At 43.6% G+C, this 25,377-nt stretch overlaps 2 protein-coding genes and 1 long non-coding RNA gene across 4 annotated transcripts; 1 reads left to right on the top strand and 2 right to left on the bottom strand.

Moving 5' to 3' along the window:
• The first annotated feature begins 1,220 nt into the window (after window positions 1-1,220).
• Window positions 1,221-8,597, top strand: LOC115781302 (aldose reductase-related protein 2). The gene is made up of 10 exons (XM_030730912.1): window positions 1,221-1,570; window positions 2,932-3,108; window positions 3,227-3,343; window positions 3,552-3,629; window positions 4,100-4,216; window positions 6,728-6,840; window positions 7,622-7,709; window positions 7,773-7,856; window positions 8,116-8,198; window positions 8,269-8,597. Exons 1-10 carry the CDS (start codon window positions 1,481-1,483, stop codon window positions 8,300-8,302), a joined length of 981 nt encoding a protein of 326 aa, XP_030586772.1. The 5' UTR covers window positions 1,221-1,480; the 3' UTR covers window positions 8,303-8,597.
• Window positions 2,436-4,867, bottom strand: LOC115781303 (uncharacterized). The gene is made up of 3 exons (XR_004020072.1): window positions 4,749-4,867; window positions 4,027-4,661; window positions 2,436-3,662 (listed from the first exon to the last, which is right to left on the bottom strand). It is a non-coding gene; the product is annotated as an uncharacterized LOC115781303 (long non-coding RNA).
• On the bottom strand, window positions 8,544-21,108 carry klhl36 (kelch-like family member 36). Of its 2 annotated transcripts, none has more exons than XM_030730909.1 (9): window positions 20,862-21,108; window positions 20,078-20,155; window positions 19,305-19,499; window positions 18,881-19,003; window positions 18,029-18,250; window positions 17,649-17,954; window positions 10,447-10,674; window positions 10,202-10,359; window positions 8,544-10,067 (listed from the first exon to the last, which is right to left on the bottom strand). In XM_030730909.1, exons 2-9 carry the CDS (start codon window positions 20,129-20,131, stop codon window positions 9,494-9,496), a joined length of 1,860 nt encoding a protein of 619 aa, XP_030586769.1. In that variant the 5' UTR covers window positions 20,132-20,155; window positions 20,862-21,108; the 3' UTR covers window positions 8,544-9,493. The 2 variants fall into 2 exon arrangements, with proteins under 2 accessions (XP_030586769.1, XP_030586770.1); XM_030730910.1 differs by having other exon boundaries at window positions 20,778-21,108.
• Between the last annotated feature and the right edge of the window lie 4,269 nt (window positions 21,109-25,377).

Genomic DNA, 25,377 nt, shown 5'->3' on the forward strand with positions numbered 1-25,377 from the left:
ATCTCAATTGATGGTCAAGTCAAGCAACACACACACACACACACACACACACACACACACACGGTCTTCTGGAAGCTCATTCATGTCTGTCTTATGAGCCTTTTAAAAACCTTTTATGGCAGTAAAAACCACACAAACACATTAAAGCTTCACACTTTGATTCTTTGTTGCTTGTTACAAACAGTGTGGTCTTTTTTACATGCAGAGTTATCTTGTGTTCATCACAGATGAACTCATGAGTCCTCATGTGGGGATATTACATTCATGCTGTTCTGCACCTCATCCCTCATCCTGCTCAATAAGGTGTTTCATACTTTGTTAACACAATGCTGACTTTATTACATTATGCTGTAAAATAAACCCACTGTCTCCATATGAGAGCACAGCTTTTCTTTTCTGAACTACTTTCTGTTACACGAAGTTTCATTTTTATGCATTTCAGGTTCAAATATGGTGAAACAGGAGCTGGGGTCTCAGGAGGTCAAAGCTGCAGGGCTTGATTCGGGTTTTAAAGTGTAGTCATGTAAAAGAAAAAGGTCAACAGCAGATTTTTCATCATATCTAAACAAACATTTGAGCCTCTTTAAAACAGAACCTTCAGATAAATGTTATATTTACATAACGTCAAAAATACCCAAATGATACATGTTAAATTATTGTGTGAGACTAAGGAGCTACTATTGCCGTCTTTAGCATAAATAATGTTTTGTGTGTTTTGAATACCTGCCAGTCTCAGGTATGGTACCACTCCTCCATGCAAGAGCTGCTTGAGAGGTTTCTTAAAATTATTTGAAACAACTATCACAAGGAGGATTTGATTCTGGGGTTTGAAATCTTTGGTACAGAAAATGTGACTACATGAGATTAAAATGACATCACAATATAATATAAAATCTGATAAAAAAGTGAAACTAAAAAAAATCACAGTATGGCTGACATTTCAAAATAAGAGTAACACTAAGAAACAAAACAGAAATTATGAAGTAACATAATTACAGATCGTATTGGATAAAAAAGATACAACATTGCCATCTAATGTTAAGTGGGAACATTACAGCAGGTGTGTGTGTGTGTGTGTGTGTGTGTGTGTGTGTGTGTGTGTGTGTGTGTGTGTGTGTGTGTGTGTGTGTGTGTGTGTGTGTGTGTGCATTGCCACCTTGATGACAGAAGTGACCTTTGCAACATGTTCCTCCTCACTTACTATTTACAGATAAATACTGCATGGTAGTGAAGTTCTCTGCCTGCTGTCCAATAATTAACTTGTGGACTGATAACAGGAAGAAAAGGAAACTTGTGGGTGGAAGAGAAGGGAGTGAGTGAAGGTCAGAAAGACATGAGATAAAGTCAAATCAGCAGAAAAAGGAAGGACTCTGACTCAGCAGCAGCGCTCAGAGGGGAGAAAGAGGAAGAGGAAAGCTGTGGCGCTGCACAGTTGTGAACAGAGCTGCTGCTTTTGCTGTTTTTGTCTCACGGTGATCAGATGTACTCTGTGGAGGACACACAGGTGGCCGGGACCATCGAGCTGAATGACAGCTGTCGAATGCCGGTCCTGGGTCTCGGGACATGGAAGGTAGTCTCATTTATGGATCTGCATTTCACTGCAAGGAATTATTCAGCTATTTTCTGCTGTATTGTTGAGAGTTATGTTTAATAATGCTTTTGAATATGAGCATTAAAATAAAGGCGTATTTACTGATATGTGTGAAGGGAGGTGACTGAAAGAACTCGATTCTGATTGGCAGATTATTTGTTCACCTGGAAGAGTGATCAAGTTTGACAATGAGATGTGGATCCTCTACACAGATCAAAATGTATATTCAAATTCACATCATGGAACACGACTTTATAATTACATGTAACAGGATCAAATGCACACATACGATTTAACAAACAGGGAGTAAAGTGTTCGTTTAGGCAGAGGTCCAGATCAGACACACACAATTAGGAAATCTCACACAGGGTAAGATTTACCAATTAAACTATTAATTAAGCTCATCAGCAGCTGATGGACATCTGCACACCTCTTTGCTACCAGATCCTCCGTCCTTCCTGCTGTGTCTGACTCGGCCCTGCGGGGCTGTGCCCCGGCGCCCCGGTGCCAGCTGGTGTTTTTTCTGGGCTTTGGGTCTGTTCGCAGTGCCGTGGGCTCCTCTTCCTGGTTGTTCGTGCTGCCTGGGTGCGACCCAGATGGGCTGTCTGGCCTCTGTTGGGTCTGGGTGGAGACCCCGGGCACTGCTGGAGGCCTTCCTGCATGTTTCTGCACGCTGGTGTCCACTGCAGCTTGGTCTGTAGGCTGGGACCACTCGCGTGGGCTCGTCAGCACGCTGCTGGCCTCAATCGGAGTGGGGGTGTCCTCACGATGTGGACCACCACACGACCTGTTGGTGTTTCTGCTTGTTTCTTGTGTGAGGCTTTGGTTTCTGGATTTCACTGTGGTGCATTTTGAAGGTAGATGGTTTGTTGGGGTGTTGGGGTGGGATGTTGGTGAGGACCACGTGCACACATTCATCATGTATCAGAAGAATCCAATAACATTTCAGTTTGTGAAGCAGGAAAGTCGAAGTCAGCAGTATTTCAGCTCGATCCCTGAAAGATTTCAGCCTTCAGTCGTTATGAGCCCACACATGGCTCACAGCTGACTGAACGCTGACATTTAGCATGAAGACAAGGCGTCTGTCAGGGGACCAGGGCAAGAAGATCATAATGAGCTATCAAAACCAAAATCAGTTCATGGGTACGTTCTAAAAACCAACCAAAAACAGAACTCCAGGAGTAGGTTCTGCAGATGTGTGACTGTCACTGATGATGCTGTTTGACTTCATGCATATCTGCCATATTACTTTAATATTGAGGTAAAAGTGCCCGAGAACCACGAGCTTCCATTCTGAGTGAAGATCAGCAGACATTAACTCTCCTGTCCTGTTGTCGCAGTCCTCTCATCTGTCACAGACATCGATCCAGGGCGCCGTGGAGACCGCCATTGCGGCTGGCTGCCGCCACATAGACACCGCCTACAGCTATCAAAACGAGGTGGACATCGGGAAGGCTCTCCGCTCCAAGATGCAGCAGGGCATCATCCGGCGTGAGGACGTGTTCATAGTCAGCAAGGTGGGAAAGCTGGTGTGAGAGCTGGGACAGCTTATTTAAGTACTCATATCTATGAGTACTGATATGCTGACATATACTGTACTGTTAACTCTTGCTGTCCGGAAACTTTCCTTCATAGCTGTGGTGTACCCATCATGCCCCAGAAGACATCCCTGTGTGCCTCAATAAGTCCCTACGTGATCTCCAGCTGGACTACCTGGATCTTTACCTTGTGCATTTCCCTGTTGGCTTAAAGGTTGAGCACAAGATTTACTGTCACTCATTCTGCCATCATTGCACAAGTTCCTGTTTGAGGTCTGGAGAAAGGTCCTGATATTTAAAGTCTTAGAATTTAAAGAGGATGCACATGAGTTTTACATGACTGCGTATCCTTAAAAGTATTAATGTGATCATTGTGGGGGGGGGCGTGCTCTTTGTCTGACCACATCTGAATTTCCCTGCAGAAAATGGGTGATGAGCTTTTCCCAAAGAAGGATGGAAAGATTCAGACCTCTGATGTAGACTACGTAGATGTGTGGAGGGTAAGATGATGCAGTCTGTATGAAGTGTTGCTTCTGTATCATATAGGTTTGAAACAGTTATTAAATAATCACATGACTGAATGTTAATCACAGATACACAACAGTTGGTGAAGAAAGTGGGAAAAGCCATTTCTGAAATGAAAACATCAATAATATGAAATAAAAATGTATACAAGTGAAAGTGAAATAAAGACTGGTGTTATTTTGGGGAAACAACCTTATGAAATATATGTTTAAATGATAATAAAGGGTCAAAGGAAATACATGATAGATGCAAACCTGAAAATGATCGTATAGCTCTGTCATTCTTTAGCTGTATCTATGAAATCTTTTGAAGCACATACAGGCTGAATGTTTCTTGGTTAGTGTAAATATGGAATATCTGGATGTTATCTACCTGACGACATCGCCCACATGAAGCTTCCAGAAAGGATGGCAGATGCATGCGTACCGTCTCTGTTTTGTTGCAGGGGATGGAAGCCCTGCAAGCCTCAGGGAAGGTGAGGAGCATCGGTGTGTCCAACTTCAGCATCCTGCAGCTGGAGAGGCTTCTTGCTCTGTGCAGGGTTCCCCCTGCTGTCAATCAGGTACTGCAAGTACATCCATTTATGGGTCACAGAGGCCACGAAGCCTCGTTTTCACAAGCTGTACAACATGCCATGAAACATTTCCTAATTCATTGGTGTTTGTACACATATCCAGCATGTCCCTGAGTGCTTCTACACTTATTATCGGTGGGATCGTTGCTAAGCTAACAAAGCTGTCTGTGCTGCACTGTTCGAACTCTGAAACCAGCTCTGCACAATCTGTGCTTCTGTGCAGATTTCACAGTTTTCAAATTATTTAATGATTTATCAAAAAAAAAAAATCAAATATATGTAGTGACATGGCCAACGGCACGGGGGCTCAGAGGCAGGACTCCGGAATAAAAGTTTAGTCAGGTTTATTTACAAAGTTCTGAATCATGAATAATGCAGTGTCCTCCTGGGGGGGTTCTCGTGGCTAACCTCTCCTCTCTCAGCTCCAGGAAATCTGGGCACAGGGAACAAACTGGTTAGATGCAAATCAAAGAAGCACAGCAAGAAAAACAAGCTAAGTACATGAGCCAGCAACACTAACTGTCAAACAGTCAACAGCCCAGCGAGGACTAGTGGCTGCTCATCTGAAGGGACTCTAAGGCTTTCCCAGGCCAGCCGAGAGATATAATCTCTCCAGCGTGTCCTGGGTCTGCCCCGGGGCCTCCTCCCAGTAGGACATGCCTGGAACACCTCACCCAAGAGGCGCCCAGGAGGCATCCTAGTCAGTTGCCTGAACCACCTCAACTGCCTCCTTTCGATGTGGAGGAGCAGCAGCTCTACTCTGAGCCCCTCCCCGATGGCTGCACTCCTCACCTGATTTTTAACTGACAGGTGGAAGTAATTTAAAGTCGATGAGGTGGGCTGTATCAGCTTCAAGTATTTAAGCTGCTACTGTCGGCCTCGTCCTCTCACACTCATACTGTTGGACAGCAGCTTCAGTCCCACCCCCACCCCGACAGTGACTAACAGGAGGGACTCGCTCTGTGTCAGGTTTTCAAAATCGAGGCTCTCGGTTTCTTCATGGAAGACCAATATGCTTCAAATCTTGTGCACGATGAATGAAAATATGGGATAAATATAGAGGTCAGGATAACATCACAGCCCCGTCTGATTACAGGAACCCTTCAGCAGACGCCTGATTATCCGCTGCAGAACTATTTTACTCTAATTTGGAGGCTTTGCCTTAAACTTTGATCCAAATACAAATATGCCAGCAAAAATGTGTTTTCAATATTAACAATACTCATTAATCAAAACTATCGTAATCATGCTGTCAGAGATATTCTGGGATTATCTTTAACATTTCTACAAATACTGTTTGGTAACCATCCCAGAGCAGACACTAACATCTCCATGGAAACAGATTAGAGAAAATACTGCACTCTGTACAAGTATGTGTACTACATAATGTCTATTTATGTAATCTATAACAATAAGCCAGATATGATGCATACTTACCAAATATTCACATCATATTATACTTGTGTGTGTATAGGAATATTACTTTATAACCTGCTGATATCAGTTCATTATATAGAACATCCCTATAATCATAAGGCAACCATGTTGCTCATATTTGAGCAATATTGCTGAGCAGTAGGTATGGCTTTAATATTGCTCAATGATGAGTCACAGTTTGTACTATTTGTGGCCACGAGTCATCCCTGACCAATATGTTAGACAAAGGTCAGCCAATCAGAAGCCATCATAGGCTAATCAATCAGGCTACAGCCTAGAACTGACATTCCTATAAACCAGGGATCCTCAACTCCAGGTTCGTGGCCCGGTGTCCTGCAGGTTTTAGATGTGTCTCTGCTTCAGCACACCTGGGTCAAATATAGAAGTCATTAGCAGGACTCTGGAGAACTTGACTGCATACTGAGGAGGTAATTCAGCCATTTGATTCAGGTGTGTTGGATCAGGGACACATCTAAAAGCTACAGGACACCAGCCCTCGAGGCCTGGATTTGAGGATCCCTGCTATAAACAGACTGGCTCTTTACCTGGAAATCTGGGGTTTCAGTTTCTCCATGTCAGTCAATAATGGTCAAGTAGGTATAGCCAATCACACAGCACATTATCACATGAGCCAATCAGGCACAAGAAAGAGGCTGCATATCATTAACATTTATTAGCATTAGCAGCCTGAAATCCTCCATGTTGTTTACTCTCCAGATAAATACAGCCAAAGTGTACAAAGGTACTAAACATCCAGGAATATCAATATCATGCTGCACATCCTTGAAGAGTAAAGAACATAGTGTAGTAGTTTTGGAGTCTACAGACTGGAAAGGTAAAAGCTCACAGAATGTTTGATGTCAACATCCTCCTGCTTTATTTTGGCAAGAAGACAAAAACCATCATCTCGTTTTAGAGCTTCGTCAGCATGCTTTAAGAGGCCCAATTTTCAAAATAAATGCCTTTCATTTAACCATTTAACAACAAAAGTGTTAATAGCTAACCCCCCTCCAGCTCTTGTAGCCAATCTGCTTACCTGTTGTATGTTTGCATGCCATCCAGGTGGAGCTACATCCTTACCTGGTTCAGACAGAGATGATAGAGTTCTGCAAATCCAGGAACATCGCCTTGACAGCCTACAGCCCCTTCGGTTCACCTGGAAGATCATCGGAACTGTAAGCCCTCCCACCCCCCCCCCCAGCTCATGTTTCACACCTACAACCAAAACAGAAAAGGAGAACATTTGGTTTTCCAAATGTTTTTAGCATTTCATGTTTAATAGCTCCTCGCCTTACCTCCAAGGCTCAGGAGCTAAAAAGGTTTCAGTCATTCAGAGCTGGCAGTGAAACGACCTGTCAGGAAGGAAGGTCATAGCTCAGTGTATAAAACAAACTGTATACGGACGCTGCACCTCGTTTTGATGAGGGCAGATTATTTGACCATATTTGAAAAATATACACAAATGTATCCTGATAGTTGTGCTTTTCTTTGCACACTCTCTAATCACAGAAGCTTGCGCTGCACGGTACTCGCAGGTTGTAGGTGTAGTTGTGTTCTTTTGTGTGTCCCCACATTAGTTTGCCTCTGTTTGCAGACAGTTTCCATTTGGCAGAGTTCACTTTGTCTCGTTACCCGTCTCTGTGCTCTGCATCGTTTGGATAACTTTGGGTTATTTTGGAGGGATTTTGCATCCATCTTTGAAGCTGTTTCACACGTTTATTTTTGGGTCTGTTCTAAATTGTTTGTCATTCTTTGTTGTCCATTTATGCTTCTCGCTGTTTCTATTTTTTTTTTTGCATCTCTTCACGGTTGGTCGATTTACTTTCCAATAAAAAATGCTAACAGCTACTTCTAACAGAGGCCTTGGTACCCCCTCAGCCCGTGTAGTTGTGGCCCATAGGGCATGTTCATTAATCCTTCCCTGACTACCTGCTGTGTCTAACCTTCCTGTCTCAGCCTCAGAGAAGACAGCGATCCCTATCAGCTGCTGCAGGACCCAGTTGTTGCAGATATAGCCAAGAAGCACAGACGCAGCCCTGCACAGGTGAGTGTGAAGCTGTGCCCGCTGTGTGTGTGTTCATGGTTAGTAACGGTCATCCTTTCTCAGGTGCTGCTGAGGTACCATGTGCAGCAGGGTATAGCGGTCATCCCCAAGAGTGAAAAGCCTCATCACATCCTTGAAAACACAAAGGTAAGAAGCAACTGGAACTCAGGTGAGTGTAGGAATAAGAAAGGACCTTATAGCTGCAATCTCTTTATTGACCAGCGGGGGGAAGCTCAGTGCACCATCATGTGGTTCAAGTCCAGCTTAGCTCCCTGGTTCAACTTCTCAGCACAACGCAGTTAATTTTGAGATGAAATCAGCCGTTTCTGTTTAATGATGACAGTGTGTTTAAATGCTGGAGTTTACAGCAGGTATATTTCTACCCTGTCTGTCTGTTTCAATGCAGATTTTTGACTTCAGTCTGACTGAAGAAGACATGAGTGCACTGAAAGGACTGAACCGAGGGTGGAAGGCCTGCGTAATTGATGAGTAAGTCACCGCCCACCGGCTGCCTCCACGCTCTGCGGCATCAAACCGATTATTGTTGTTCTGTTTTCAGGATCAAGTCTCACCCGTACTACCCCTTCGTTTGAGGCCGCTGCGAGGGAAGATGCCACACTGGATCACCCAACGCCGAAGCCTCCGTCAAAGGCTTGTTTACTAATAATGATGAATGTGACAAACAAATATGTGGCCAATGATACAGAAAAGCTCTCTTCTATTTTTCTAATGTTTTACATCATTTTGAATCAAAAGCAAATGTTACAAATGCTCAACAAATACTTTTGAAACTATTTTATTAAAAAAAATACAGGACTGAGCGTGACGCGCAGTCTGTGTGTCAAGGTTGTTGTTGCTGCCCATATAATAAATAATCTGTGTAATGAATGCAGGGAGTGGTTATGTCTTTCATAAAACATTCATGTTCAGTCCTAAAAGCACGAGTGAGCGGTCTGCACCTCTGTGGAGCTGCTGGGTGCCCGTTTTGTTACAGACACGTGGAATCAATTCTTCCCACATGCTTAACCAAGTTCATCTGTTTTAACAGACGACTGACTTCTCGTTGCACATTCTGCACTCACAATGCAAAGCTCACATTTCAGAGAAACTGTACTGAACTCAGGCTGTTCTTTGCTTTGGAGGCTCCAAACATCTGCACCAAACACACATCCAGCTTTAAGACGTCACAAACGACACAGTAAATAAAAAAATCAGCAGTAAGACAGTCAGTGGCAGCAGATTTAATGACATTAAGTCAGATGCAGCAAGAAAAGGAGGAGGGTTGTAAAGAGGGTTGCAGATGTGCAGAAACTACAGTTAGGCTAAAGCAACTTCATGATGCATGATGGATGTGTATAAAGGCATCAGCTGAGCCATAAACAGATGAAGGCTGGCACTGAGATCAGCTGATCGGCTGCGATTGTGGCCTGCCTGAGCTAACACTGTGTGCGATTTGTCCAGTGTACGGACTACAGAGTCCTGGATCGCTCTGGGGCAGCACCACCCAAGTTCACTGGCCACCATGTGGGTCACAGTACAGAATACTGGGGCCTCTATCCAGCCTGCAAAGCCAGACAAACTCTCCGATGCTAAAGCCAAAATGCAGGACAGCCTGTCAATCACATGACGTCATTTTTGTTAACATAGTTATCCAGTGTGCTCCAGGAGAAAGATGTTGGTGGTTGTCCTTATTGCTCTTACTTTTTCTGTCATGTAGGAGATCTAATAAAGTACTGATCTCCTATTCAGGGTACCAGGAGTCCATCTGAAGTCCATCCCTGTTGTTACACAGGGCGTGATCTTCCTTTCACCCCTGGCTCCATCTTCTTCTTCTCTGGTGAGGCTGACAGTGGCAGAGGCTTCACGGTGCACACACATGCTGAAGCCCCCGCGATGCGTTTGGGCAGGTCAGGCCCTCTAGACCATGACCCCTTGTCAGGGTCATATACCTGTGTGGCTCTGGAGAATGCCATGCTCTCCCAGCTGTAGCCCCCAAGAACATAGATCCTACCTGCCCAGACAGCGAGCCCCGCCTCGCTGTTGGGCAGCAACAGCGATGCAACCCGAGTCCACTGGCCGCTGCGTGGGTCGTAGGACTCCATCTGCAGGATGTCAAAGCGTTCTGTAGTGTCCTCGTGGTCGTCACTGCCTCCGATGGCATAGATTAGGTGGTCAAGGGAGGCCATGCAGTGCCAGCCCCGGGCAAGAGACATGGGCTGGCATTCCACCCACACATCGCCATCGCGTGACGGATTGTAACTCAGGACGTCCCGGCGGTACGGGCCGATCTGATAGTCGTGACCACCAGAGATGTAGACGATGCCACGGTGAACTGTTCCAGCGTGACCGTAAGTAAACCTGCGAAAGACACAATCCAAATGTATTATTGTGTACAGTTTCTAACATGTGGGGAGCATAAGCAGTCCTCACAGTTCATCTATCAGAGACATTCCTCCATAAAAGAGGAGGAGCCAGCAGTAATGAGGTCTAACCTGGGCAGGCCTGCCACGTAGGTCCAGCAGTCCTCAGCAGGACAGTAGATCTCCACTGAGGACAAAGCTCCAGTGTCATTCCTCCCTCCCACGGCAATCAGGCACTCTCCTACTGTCCCCAGGTAGAAGTCAACTCGTCGCTGGTTCATCGGCGCACCCTTGAAAAAAAACACGCTGTTAGTGTGTCTGTGCTGCTAATCGACAACAAACAGGAAGAAAAATATTAAAATAGCTGAAAACTCTACCCTGGTCCATTGGTTGTGGCGGGGGTCGTATCTGTACAGAAGGTTACAGGCAGCGTCTCCACCGTTGTCCCTGGAAGAGCTGCCGCCGGCAGCAAAGATGAAGCCTCCGAGCACCGCGAGGCAGTGGTGGCTCCGCTGGGCCGGCAGCTCGGTCTCCACCTCCCAACTTCCCGTTTCACCGTCCAGAGAGCAAACGCTGGCGCTCAGCTCCTCTCCACGCTCGGAAACCTCCAAAAGCAAAGAGACGAGGACGCACAGAGCTTCAGTCAGCGCTTTGGGAAAAACTCTCCATCCGTGCGGTTCGCATCGCTTTGCTGCGGACGGCCGGCTACGGTTACCTAGGTAACCATCAGATGCCAATCACCAGCATTCTTCACCCTCACCTGTAGACGCTTCAGTCGCCCTCCCCAAAGTTGCGAGACGATTCACTCGCAAGTCGAGAATGGCAGCATATGACCTTTCACAATAAGAGTGAGGTGACTTCACATCCACTGTGTCGTTCCCTCGGGCAGATCAGTGAATTAAAAAGAAAAAATGCGGCTTCCGGTCTGGCGAGCGAGGGAACGGCAGCGTAGGTGAACTTGCTCCCGACATAAAAATCTAAAATAGCCCACAGTGACCCGAATTCGTAGTGACTACGTACTAAAGTAAAAATTAAGAGTGAGGGCTTCACGATGCCAAAGGGGAAAAAACAGTAAGAAATCTACACATGGTGAACCAAGTGAGGGAGACGGAGTCGACCAAACTTCACCTGCTAACAGCGCCGTTGAGGATAACGACATGCTAACAGACATGAGGGAACAAGCTAGCAACGCGAGCCTGGACCTCATACTCAGAGAACTGAGAGAATTTAGGAAAGATAATAATATGCAACTGAAGGAAATCCGAGAGGATATAAATAACACAAATAAGAGAGTCGAGGAGGCTGAAGAAAGATTACTGAATGCTGAAACTCAAATACAAGTTAACGAGGAGGCAGTAAAGATGATGCTCAAACTACACATGGAAATGGACGCGAAGTTAACGGACCTAGAGGGACGGTCCAGAAGAGAAAACATCAGCATTAAAGAGGGAGCAGAAGACAACGCCCCATCAGTGATGACTTTTGTGGAAAGCCTATTGAGGAGTAAACTGGAGATGCCAGATTCAGCGGAGCTGCGAGTCGAAAGAGCACATCGCGCTCTGGTGCCAAAACCGCCTCCAAATGCGGCACCAAGATCCATCGTGGCAAAAATGGCCAGCTACAGGACGAAAGAACAAATACTAAAACTAGCCTGGCAGAAACGTGGGTTTGAATACCTGGGAAACAAGGTTAATTTGGACCACGATTATGCACCCGAAGTTCTGAAGCAGCGGAGGGACTATGTGGAGGTGAAATCAGTGTTAAAGGAGAAAAAGATCCGGTTCCAAACCCCATTCCCAGCAAAGATGAGAGTTTTCTATCCAGAAGGCACCGTGGTATATGGCTCAGCAGAGGAAGCGACCGGCGACTTGGCAAAGAGGGGATTCCCGGTAACGGTCATCAAACGCCCGGAAACTTTAATGGAACAGATTGAGCGTCTCTCGTGGCGCACAGAGAGAAAGACCAGGAGCCACAGGAGTGGGGAGCGGACCCGGGACTACAAGGAGAGACTTCAAGCGTTCAGACGCCAAGATCGGGAATAACAACAATACATGATGAAGATGTTAAGCAATGTAAATCGGTGGTGAGTGTATATGGCTCCCCCTCTTTGTTTTTCTCTTGTTTCTTACGTGGAGATATACTATGAAAAAAACAGTTTAAGTGTGAATGTACACTATTGGAGATTCCTATAATTAAAAAATAATAAACAAATAATATAATAAATAAATGAACAGGAATTAAGCATGGCAAAAAAGACAATGAAAACGGTCGGGCATCTCACATGGGCTGCCAAAGAAAGGGACATTAGCCAGATGGCAAAGGAAGGCCCTTTCTCACCATCAGGTGAGAGAGGCCCACCCTCGAAACCCCCCTTCTACCGGGGTTTATTCAGGGTCATACCAAAGACCCCACAGTTGGAAGTAAATTTATCTGTTTTTCATTTCATTGTTACTCAAGAACAACAAAGTGTTTCATTTGTTGTTATAGTTCTTCGCAGTTCTAAGGTTGAAATGAGGTTTGCTTATGTAGGTTCAGGGAGAGGGTGGATTGTATGGGGTTCGGCCACACTCAAAATAACCAGAAGCTTAGAGTATGGTTAATAGTAAGATAAAAGTAATCTCCTATAACGTGAATGGTCTGCTGAGTCCAATAAAACGTAGTAGGATTATAACTAAGATGAGAAAGGAACAAGCCCACATAGTATACCTACAGGAAACTCATTTGGATTTAAAGGAACATGAGAAATTGAAAAGAATGGGATTTACAACGCACGGTGGCGTAGTGGTTAGCACTGCTGCCTCACAGTTAGAATACCATCTGGAAGGTCTGGGTTTGATTCCACCTTGGCCCAGGCCTCTCCCTCTCTGTGTGGAGTTTGCATGTTCTCCCCGTGCTTGCGTGGGTTTCCTCCGGGTACTCCGGTTTCCTCCCACATTCCAAAGACATGCACTTACTGGGGTTAGGTTAATTGGCTAATCTAAATTGCCCATAGGTGTGAATGAGAGCATGAATGTGAGTGTGAAAGGTCGTCTGTCCCTCTGTGTTGGCCCTGCAACAGGCTGGCGACCTGTTCAGGGTGTACCCTGCCTCTCGCCCTATGACAGCTGGCATAGGCTCCAGCCCCCCCGCGACCCTTAACAGGATGTGCGGAAGCGAATGGATGGATGGATGGATGGGATTTACAACTGTCTTCTCTTCTTCATACAAATCCGGGCGAAGGAGAGGAGTCGCTATCCTTTTGTCAGACAAACTACATTTTGAAAAAGTATTTGAGAGAATAGACAAGGAGGGAAGGTTTGTACTGGTGAGGGGAAATATTGAGGGAAATCCAATTACGATGTTAAATATATATGCACCACCAGGAAGCGACATTCATTTCTTTAAAAAAATTGTTGATATGATGACAACTGAGACAGTAGGTCTTCTGATTTGCGGAGGAGATCTGAATATACACTTAAAGCCTAAACTAGATACTTCTAATGGGAAAGCACTGAATACAAAACCATTAATTAAGAAAGTTAATACATTACTCAAAGAGGTAGGCTTAATTGATATATGGAGATACCTACACCCTAAACAAAGGGATTACACTCACTACTCCACACCCCACTCTGTATACACAAGAATAGATTATTTTATAACATTCGGAAAAGACAAGGATAAGATAAACACATGTGAAATTGGAACAATAGACTTAAGCGACCACGCACCCATATACCTGTCCATTGATCTAAACCTACAAATAAAAAATAACAATTGGAAACTAAACTCAAGTCTTCTCAACGATCCTCTTATAAAAGAACAGATTAAAAAAGAGATTCAATTCTATTTAGAAATGAATGACACAGGAGATGTATCTCCCCCCATTTTATGGGATGCTATGAAGGCTGTACTGAGAGGGAAAATTATAGCACTATCTTCCTACAAAAAAAAGATGAGAAATAAGAAATTAGAAGAACTACAGAATAAACTAAAAGAATTAGAGAAAAAACATAAGGAAAAAATAACACAAGAATTATGGGGGGAAATCACAAAAACAAGAAATGAAATTGGAGATTTGACCACACATGAAATTAAGAAAAAATTGATGTTTCTTAAACAAAAATATTATGAAGGTGGATCTAAATCAATGAAAGTTCTGGCTTGGAAACTTAAAAAAAAGATAGCACAGAATACAATCCATAAAATTAAAGATCCAGTCACAAAAACAATCAAAAGTAAACTAAAAGAAGTTCAGGGAGCATTTGAAGTATACTACAGGACGCTGTACTCCAAAAAGGAGGGGGGCAGCATAGCAGAAATAGATCATTTTCTGGATTCTCTGGAATTACCAATGTTAAATAAAGAACAGAATAAAATAATGATGGAGGACATAACAGTAGAGGAGTTAAAAATGGCAATAAGTAAGCTCAAATTAAATAAGTCGCCAGGGTCAGATGGCTATACAGCAGAATGGTATAAGGAGTTAAAGGAGGAGCTAATACCAGTGATACTTCCTACACTGAACTGGGCTTTAAAAAAGGCGGAAACGCCGCCCAGCTGGAAAAAAGCAATAATTTCAGCAATCCCAAAAGAAAATAAAGATAAATTAGAATGTGGATCATACAGACCAATATCAGTTCTGAACATAGATTACAGATTATTTACTTCTATCATGGCCAGGAGACTGGAAAAGCTCATGCCTAAATTGATACACAATGATCAGACAGGCTTCATACGAGAACGTCAAACGCAGGACAATATACGACGAACATTACAAATTATTAGTCACATTCAAGAAAATAAAATAGCAGCAATGGTAATTAGTATAGATGCAGAAAAGGCATTCGACTCAGTGAATTGGAGCTTCCTCTATCGAGTACTACGTAGATTTGGGCTACATGAAACAATAATTAAAACAATACAGGCATTATATAGCGAACCCACAGCTAGAGTTAAAGTTAATGGCGGTCTATCAGTTAGCTTCGTGTTGGAAAGAGGCACAAGGCAGGGCTGTGCATGCTCACCACTATTATTTGCATTATATCTGGAACCATTAGCACAATACATAAGACAAAATAAAGAAATAAAGGGCATCAACGTTCATGGGAGAGAGCATAAATTAGCCTGCTATGCAGATGATATTTTAGTCTTTTTGGGTCAACCAACAAGCTCTCTACCTAAATTAATGCTATTGTTTGAATATTTTGGCCACTTATCAGGATATAAAATTAATATAAGTAAAACACAGCTGCTTAAATACAACTATACCCCACCAGAAGAAATAAGGAAAAGGTATCAATTAGCATGGGAAACAGAATTTCTTAAATATTTAGGAATTGTAATATCAAAAAATCTCTCAGAGCTATTTGAACGTAATTATTCACCAGTACAAAAGAAAATGAAAGACGATATAACGAGATGGAGCTTAATCCCATATCTAAGCTTTAGTTCAAGAATAGAGTCTATAAAAATGAGTATTCTCCCCAAACTACTATACTTATTCCAAACCTTGCCAATACAAATAGACCAAAAACAATTCAATGAATGGGACAAACTCCTGTCCAGATACATATGGCAGGGAAAAAAGGCTAGGATCCGATTCAAAACGTTACAGCTGGAAAAAAGGAAGGGAGGATGGGGCCTTCCCTCTCTCAGAGATTACTATTGGGCAGCACAATTAAGACCAATGATATACTGGTGTAATCCTTCATATGATGCCCAGTGGAAAAGCATTGAAGAAGGCCTGACTCCAATTCCCATAGAAGCACTTATAGCGGATAGCAATTTACAAAGTTTCATAAAAAATATAGAAAACCCATGGGTCAATCAGACCCTTAAAATATGGAACACCATAAAAACAAAATTCAAATTAGAAGAAGATACAGTGATTCTTAAGTGGTGCGCATATGATACACAGTTTACACCAAATAAGTTAGATACAAGATTTAAGGAATGGACACATAAAGGACTAACAGCAGTATGCAAGATAATGAAGGGAAATACACTATTAAGTTTTGAAATAATTAAAGAAAAATACTCATTAGAAACACAGGATTTCTACCGCTACCTACAGATGAGACACTTTGTAAGTGAAAAAATAAAAAGGATATCAGAATCAAGCAAACAGCTGCTGGATCTGTTTAAAAGAGCATATAATTCAAACAAAGACAGAGGTATTATTTCAGGTTTATATAAAGGGCTTAGGAACATGGAAACACATTCGACCATCTATATAAAAACAAAATGGGAAATAGAGGGAGAATTAAATATAACGGAGGAAGAATGGATAACAATCTGGGAGTACCAATGGAAATGCAGTAGCTCACTAAGTTGGAGGGAGTTTGGCTGGAAAAGCCTGATTAGATACTTTATCACACCTTACCAGAAATCTCAGTACAAAGGTAACTCTCTAGCTTGTTGGAGAAATTGTGGAAGCATGAATGCTAACCATTATCACATATTTTGGGATTGTCAGACAATTAAAATGTACTGGAAGGGAATACATAATGCAATACGAGACATTTTAGGTAGCCATCTGCCCTTGGAGAGTAAAGTTCTTTTCTTTGGACTGGTGCCCAAAGAATGGCCGAAAAGAGACAAATATCTGTTTAATATCCTACTAGTGGCTGGTAAAAAGGCTATTACCAAAAAATGGCTCACTCAGGAAAGCCCAACTTTGAATATGTGGATGGACATTATAATGGACATATACAGGATGGAGAGAATAACTGCAGAAATAAATCATAAGACAGATCTATTTGATTCACGATGGGAGAAATGGATAGACTATATAATATCACGCAGGCCGGATACTACTTTGGTTAACTTTATTTAATGCATGATTCACAAAAACAACCACCCCCTCCCCTCAAGCGTTCATGTTCTTGATAGTTCATTGTACTATTGTACCTTTTTTGTAGTTCTGTGCTTTTTGTTTTTTTTTGTTTGTTTGTTTTTTGTTTGTTTTTTTAATTTTATTTTAATCCTATCATTACTTTCCCCTAAAAATGGGACATTCAGACAGATACATGGCAATATGGTTGGAAATAGATGTATATTAATTTTCTGGATGCTGAATGTCAATAAAAATATAATAAAAAAAAAGAAAAAAAAAGAAAAAATGCTAAAACTGAATCAACTGCATATATAATAAACCTGTACGCCTGTGTGGTAAACACAGCAGTGTTTGTCCAGCCCCTTCACTGTAATTGGATGGCTGTGGAAAAAGGGAAATAAAGAGTGGATTTTTCTACAAAAAAGCCAACCAGTCATCATGGAAGGGATGCTCAGCACTTCGTGATGCTGCTGTTTGTGCAAACGCAGCTGCCTGCGCGCTGAGCGTCTTCACTGCCAAACGCAGCTTTAAGCTTTCAGACACACCTTTATGTTTTACATCTCAAGATTAAAATAATAACAATAATAACGCCTTATATTAGCAAGACTCAAACCTTACAAAGACTCACAGTGACACTCAAGTGTTAAGACATTAAGTCTAAAGCAAGTCTGCCCAGAAGTAAATTTGAAGACTAAAGACACGTTTAAAATGATAAATGGCCTCTTGTGTTGATATCTTCAGGAACGAAATGAGCTTCTGTACCTCTCCTCCAATGAGCAGCAGCCTCTCCACTCCCCCCCTCAGTGCGGTGCGTCCAGTTTGCAGGAGCGGCTGAGCGTTGGGCCTGGCATGGTACGCTAGTGCCTCCTCCACCAGGGCCTCGCAGCCAGCCTCCTCGGGCAGTAGAGCTCTCACAGCCGGAAGCGCCCTGCTCACGAGGTCCCCCACTGGCATCAGAGGGAATCGGATGTGGGAGAGGAGCTGCCTGGCGTGGGAGGTCCGCTCAGGCGTCTGGCTGAGCCACTGCAGGGAGGCCTGGAGAAGAGCCTGCTCACTGTCGTGCTGAACCTGGCGATGAAGAGAAGTGCTCTCAATACTTTTTAGTTCAGCTCTTCTGTTGTGGTGAGAGCTGCTTGTCTTACCTGGCCACTGGAGAGGTAGGAGCTGAGTTTGTGTAAAGGAATATCACGAAGGAAGTCCAGGTTGAAAGAGAGCGTGGCGAAGCGTGTGAGGATGAAGTGGTCGATGAAGGTGTCGAGTCGCTCCAGGCTGTAGAGCAGCGCCAGCTCCTGCAGGTACAGGTAGTTGTCCTCGCTCACCTCCTTCTCAAGGTACTGACAGCAGAAATCCACCACTCGCCACACCTGAACAATGTGGGAGTTTTTACAGGTCACATTAATTATCACCACCGATCAATGTTGAGTTTAATTACCTTCGAATTGTTAAAAATCAAACTGCTGTCATATCGGAGCGTATGCTAATATCGGCCCATAATATTGACCAAGTGATACATCAGTCATCCTCTAATGATCAATATTTCATACCTATATTTACTGCAAATTCATTTATTACAAACCTCTCAGACATATTATGTCAGATAATTCAATTAAAATGCTCCAACAGGCACCAATACCACAAACACAATGGAGACGTTCAGTGCAGTGACTGAAAGTGAGGCCTTGCAGACAGCTATGGCTGCACACCTGTCAATCAAAGAGGTCACACCCCTCACTTTAAGCCTTGACGTGTCTAAACTGGCGAGTTATAAAATGTATATTTGTTACAAAGGGAGAAACTATCCACAGAGGCTGTAAAGAGGCTTTTTATAGCTGCAAAGTTGTTTCTTTTAACATGGGAGTCTGTGGGGACTGACTCACTTTGGGGCCAGCCTCAAGTGGCCATTAGAGGAACTGCAGTTTTGGCACTTGTGCGTTTGTTTCCTTTTTCAGCCCCAGAAGTTGCTGCTCGGCCTCCATCTTTAACCTAACAGTTACCTGCAGGAGGTGGGCGGCTTCCAGCACGTAGTCGATGTTTCCTCCGTCCAATGGCAGCTCTCCGCTGTACAGGAAGTCCACTACAGCCTTTAGACCAATGAAGGACATCCCAACCAGCTCCACCTGTCAACAGGAAGAACGCAGGTGAGTCATTTATATTTTGAAATAAAATGAGTACTCTACTCCATCTATAACTTCATTACAACTTGAGTCATTATTGTGACTTCACTATTCTACTAGAGCTTCTCCAAGAAGACACTGACTGAGAACAAAGACAGAAACAAATGATCCGTGCTGCCATATATTTGCTTTTAATTGCGATAAAACCTGAGTCTTACCTTTTAATGTATCATTTAACATATATACATAGACTCATTTCCTGAAACTTTGCCCAAAGCTCTTCTTCAGAGTGTTTCCTGTGTACCTCCTGCTGGTGTTCCTCCTTCATGCCCAAGGTAAACATAGCATTGAAGTATGGGCTGGAGACGGCCAGCAGGGCTCGGTGAGCCGGGACCCGCTGGTCGTCGGCTACGAGCACCACATCGCAGAACTGGCCGTGCTGCCGCTGCTCATTGAGGCCCTGCAGCAGCTCGGCGGCCTGATCCACCCAGCGGAAGACCTGCAGGCACAGCACAGAATCACCCCGACAACCATTATTTATTTCAAACGGCTGGATCTCCTACAAAAACCAGTGAAATCAGCACCCGCTCCCAGAAGCCTTCCACAGAAAGCTCATTGAAACATACCAGGTTTACCTCAAAATCTTTTTTCCTGCTTACTTCAGCAGATTTCCTCTGATTCACATAAACCCAGAGCTGTTCCAACTGCTGCCAAAATTCAGTTTCTTGGCACGCTCAGTGTTCATTCTGTAGCAGTGAGATGGTGTTTTCGGTCTGATTTTGCCTCTGAGGCTAGAAGTGAGCGGATTTATCATCTTACAGGAGACCGTACTGAGGGCTGTACACAGTCCCCAGATCCTCTGCACTTTGGACACACAATTCTCCAGAAAGTCTGCAACAATTCATCAATTTCTCCACGATTTTACAAACCATAAAACAATTTGTTGTGTTTTTAAGTGCCACATTGCTAAGTATTTGTTATTGTTTTTTTCATAAATCAGAGGATGCTTTTCTTTGTATGACAGCACATTAAACCGAATCCCTTTGGATTTCAGCCAGATCAAAACCACAGGCTCACCTTAGACGACTCACTAATCCGCTGGGGCCGACACACCCGGCTCGATTTGTCCATTATTTCCCCTCAGAAAGGCATCATCTAAAGGACACACACACACACACACACACACACACACACACACACACACACAATTCTGTTATGGCTGCAACAAATGATTAATGAATTACTTAATTACACATCGTTGAATATAACCTTTTTCATGCAACTCTCGCAGCCTGTGGAGTGACTTCTACATGAACGAGTGAGGCTGAATTTCTTCTGAACACTAAATGCTAAATATTTGCTGGTTGGGCACCTGACAGGTGAGATTACCTGGTCTGCTTTTGCTTTGGGGTGAACTGACTCGGTAATTTTCAGGAAAGAAAGGGGAGCAAAAGTTCTCTTTGGGGTTTGAACCAAAACACGAGGGGACATTACTTTGAGCTCTGAGATGTATTTAGAGCATCTTCACTTATATCCTTATTTGTTTGGGATTACTGGCTGGACAAAACATGGCCTTCATGAACATGACCTTTGACCCAGGCACGTTGCTTCTGAGCATTTCCTGATGTTTGATTAATTGCCCAATAATAAAAATGGCATTCATAAGCCTACCAAAGGAGCTACTTTTAGCTTTCCTGATCTGGGAGCACGTTTAACGCCCATGTTGGTACCTGAGCAACATTTAGCTACATTGGCTGTATACAGCACCGGTTCTCACAGCTTTAGCGAAGAAATCACACAGCTGAAAGACCGACACAAACAACCCTGCCGCAGCCTCGGACGGCAGAGCTCACATGCGGACCTGAGGAGGCTCACACGGCGCCTGCTTCCTCTGTCCTCCCGTCAGCAGCATCTCTCGGTACCGCAGGACAGCAGAAGAAGAAACAGCCGCATTTTGTCCAGGAAACGATCAAAGTGCGACGACACGAACCGCTCTCAGCCCGCCGTCTCCTCAGACACGTCCTGCCGGTGATACCTGCTCAACCAGGACACAAACACAGCTGGACCAACCAAGCAGCCATAGTCAGCTAGCTTAGCCACAAGCTAAACAGAAGCTGAAGTGGACTTCCGGTTTGGATTTTCAGAATAAACTCATTTATCAGCTGTTTACACTTACAGGCAGAGGTGTGGATGTTTACGACTCTGGCGTACAGTTATTTATCAAAGAGTTATTTTACTATTCAAAATTTTGTCTTTAGTCTTTAGAAACATGTTTTTGGGCCATGAGTCCAATTACCCAAAAATAATTAGTTCTCAATCATAAATGACTGAATGCACTGGATGAAAAGGATCTCTAACTCTGGCTGTTGAGGTTTGCCTGCTGCTGTGGCTGGATGCTACAGAGGGGTTTTCACTGCCATCCATCCATCACTGCTGCTAGGCTCTTTTGTCTCTGTTGATTTGAACATTTCTGATATCGTCGCTGATGCTGTTGGTTCAAAGACCTCCATTTAGAACTTAAATATGTTTTTTTTGTTTTTTTGTTTTTTTTTAGCCTGTCATGTCTGGCAGTTTTCGCACTCAGAATATGATCCGAATACGCTGGTGTACCAAACATATTTGCTTTTCCAAGAATAGCTCTTTAAGTTTTACAATAGGCTACTCTTGTTAGCATGTATTTAGTTTGTATTTTTATTTTATTTTATTTATTTATACCAGGCGTGACAGGCAGAAAGGAAAGGGTATGAAAAGGAGTGAGAAAGAAAAACAAAAACAAAACAAAGGTGAGAAAAGAATAATCAAAGAATGATATCCACATATCTACACATGCACATACATACATACACATACACACATACACACACCATGTCCCACAGGTGCCAAGGCTCAGTGAACCACAGGCCCAGGCCCTGCTGTCCATACACTCACACACACACACACACACACACACACACACACACACACACACACACACACACACATGTACCACACACGCACACACATGTACCACACACATACACACGCACACACATTTACCACACACATACACACGCATGCACATGCACCACACACACACAGTTGTCCTGAGCCCGGAACCAACGGCCCCCTGTGGGAAACTACTGCTCCCCCGCCTGCGTGCCCCTCCACCCCAAAGGATGCGCGGGCACCCCAGAATCCCGGAATGACGGCCAGACATCCCGACGCAGTCCCACCCACGCCACTCGACGGTGCGCCCAAGGAGGCACAGACCCCCACAACGCAGGGAGGAGCCCAACCGGGAAACGGGCGACCCCGGGCACCAGGGCCCCAGACCCCACACCCCGATCCCCGCGGAGAAAGCCGGCCACCCGGCCCGGAGCCAGCACCCACCACCACGGGCACCCCAGTCCCACGCCCATATGTTTTAGTACACAGTTAAAAAAAGAAAAATTCTTTGCACTTTATGGGGTCAGAAAACCCACACTGATCCCCATCCGCTGCTCGAAACACCTGCAAGTCGACTGCAGGTCTGATGAATGAATAGCTGATGAATGAATGCATGGCTACACATAAATTAGCTGGACAAGAGGAAGCAGCGGTGTGCAGGTTGGGAAGATCACGTGCTGTGGCGGTAGTGTGATGCTGTGGTTCATGAATGGTTCGCAGAATGTGGCAAAGAGCTCATAGCTGTTGACTCCCAGCTCTACAGCAGCCACAAAGTATTTCTGGTACAAAAAGTAGCTCCTACAGCAAAACCTCTTAGAAGTGTGATGTTTTTAAAGTTAAGACTATCAAATATAAAAGTCATCCACAAAGCCCCAGAGCCCTCAGGAGAGTGTGAAAAACTGAGAACAGAGGACTTTCAGGAGGCTTTAAAGTTTCTGAAGCAGAGACAAAGAACGCAGTTCTGTGAGAACAAACACTGCCTTTCTGTTATTAGAATAAGGACATCAAATATTTAAATAATCGCCATATTGGTATTTAAGATGCCTTCACTGAATCAAGACTTCAGTTTATGTGTGAGCGACTGAATATTTCTCTCTCTGCCAGTGACGTGCGGTGAGGGTCGTGACTGGTGAGGCACTGACGTCATCACATCAGATTTACAAACATATAGCTTATTCACCATTTGATTGGCAACAGTTGTTTTGTTTAACATTAACATAGTCTGAAGCAAACCTTTTAGCTCCGGTGTTGGTCTTCCTTTAATTATTATCTTCTGCTTCGATTGAAAGTCCAGTTTAGAAAATTCTTTCAGTTGAGTTATGTAATCTTCCATGTTGAACATAAGGCCAAGCAACAGGAAAAACTAACTGGCCTTGCTAACTGTTTATGGTAGCTTGCCGCCGAGGAGTCGTAGAGTCCCTGGGATCACCAGCGCCCCCTACCATGAGGCACGAGAACTGCGTGCCTCACCTAGTGTCTCTTCGCAGCAGTTTCATGATCGCTCAACACAAGAATGCATTACACACATACAGTTGTTAATGAAAAAACAAAAAAAAAACTGTGCATTATATACACCAGCTAAAATATAGAAATTTAGTTCATATAGTAAAAGTGTTAGAACATTTTAATAGCCACATGCAAAGGGAAAGTAATCCGGTCTCACTGCATAGCATGCCAGCACAGTTAGTAGTCATTGGCAATGACTATACTGAGCCGCACCACGGATTGCGCAATCCGTGGTGCGGCTCGCCGGGCTGGTGCCTCACCGTTCGTCTCTTAGTATTTGACCGGCAAATGCGAAAATTCAACGATTTTGAAAAAAACTAATCTAAAAATGGTGTAGTTAAATGGAAAAGAACTTTAAAATACAAATCACTGAATGAATATAACCATTTAATTTATTTTTTAATTTTATATTTCCACGATGACAGGTGAGGCCGTGCCTCACCTGCCTCCCCTGACTGCACGTCACTGCTCTCTGCAGCCTTGGTGTAGCGGCGGGCGGAGACTGTCACACAGATGGAGAAGAGGCACAGGCACTGCGGTCTAACAATGGACTGGGTGGTTATCGCTGACTAATGGATGTGAGCTTGCAGCCATAACAACGGTGATTACACAGGGATGCTGTTGCAGCGTCCAGTCGATGAAAGCTTGTGATTGGCTGTTGGTCGACCAGCAGGTGGCAGGATGATGCAGGAGCATTGAAACCAGGGGGGCACAGAGCTCAGAGGCTGTGGTCCTCCTTCAGGCTCACACCGACCTGACAAGAGGAGGGAGGTGACCTTTGACCTCCGTGCAGCCTTAGATTTCATCAGTGGATTTCATATTTGAAGTCACATCCGCACGGAGCCCCGCCCCCGCTCACGGGTTTGTTGTGTAGTTTATGTGAGTGTGATGACCACGCTACATTTGCTGTGTGTCACACGGGTACCTGTTCCTCACGTTAAATTAATTCATGCGCACTCTGCTGCATAAAGCTGCGATACTACGTAAAAGAAAGACAGGAAATTAGATTGTTTTATTTTCAGAATAAAACCATTACTGGCAAAAGAATTCTCGTCTTTTCTGCCATACAAAAGCAAAACAAGTGTTCACATTGTCATATTATTATAAACACCTTCCATTTTTACTCCTTTGCCCTCTGTGAAAGTTATGTCTTATGGTTCTGAATGTGTTTTAATAAAGCAGAAACAGATTTTTGCTTTCTTTAATGCAGTTTTTTAATTTAATTTTTCCTGTTTCTTGGCAGCAGTTTGGGTTCCAGTGTTGATCTACAGAGCCAATAAATAACCAGTCATTATAAATGTAGTAAATGAAGATTATTTATATATTTTTAAGTGAGAGAAGGACAACTAACATTTAAATGTTAAATGTTTTCTTTTGGCAATTTATACCAAGGACTGTATAAAGGAAGTTCTGACATGAATCTGTTTAAACACACAAAATCCAGGAAGCACAATTCAACAGGCTGCTCTGCAAAGCTGAGCTGTTAGTGTTCACATAGCTTTCTTTTCTCCAGTACAGGAATTAAATAAAGTAATTTACTTTTTTCATGCAATTATGTCTATGGTCTGTCTGTATCTGAGGCTCTGGTCTTAATGCAACTGGAATTTTTTGAAGAATAAAAGTTCAGGGAAACTGATTATTATTTAACTTAGCAAATTAATCATGAATTAATTATAGGGAGAATTTGACTTGGAATCATTATCTAAATTAATTTTTCTGTTGGTTTGTCACTGGGACATAAAAAGTGCATTCAATGAATCAAAAGTTTGTGTTTCGGCCTAAAATAAGATTCCTAATGTGTTCACAGCATTGTAAAACGTGAAAAAACGTAAGTTAGGTTTAACCCAGTTTCGAGAAAGTGTCTTATTCTTTTGGCTCGCGGCGTTTGGATTTATTTTGAAAGTCCTTGCCGGAAGGCGTGGCTGCAGGTCCCGGATGCGTTGACG

This window comes from Archocentrus centrarchus, chromosome 6 (genome assembly GCF_007364275.1).
Source record: "Archocentrus centrarchus isolate MPI-CPG fArcCen1 chromosome 6, fArcCen1, whole genome shotgun sequence".
Lineage (NCBI taxonomy): Eukaryota > Metazoa > Chordata > Actinopteri > Cichliformes > Cichlidae > Archocentrus > Archocentrus centrarchus.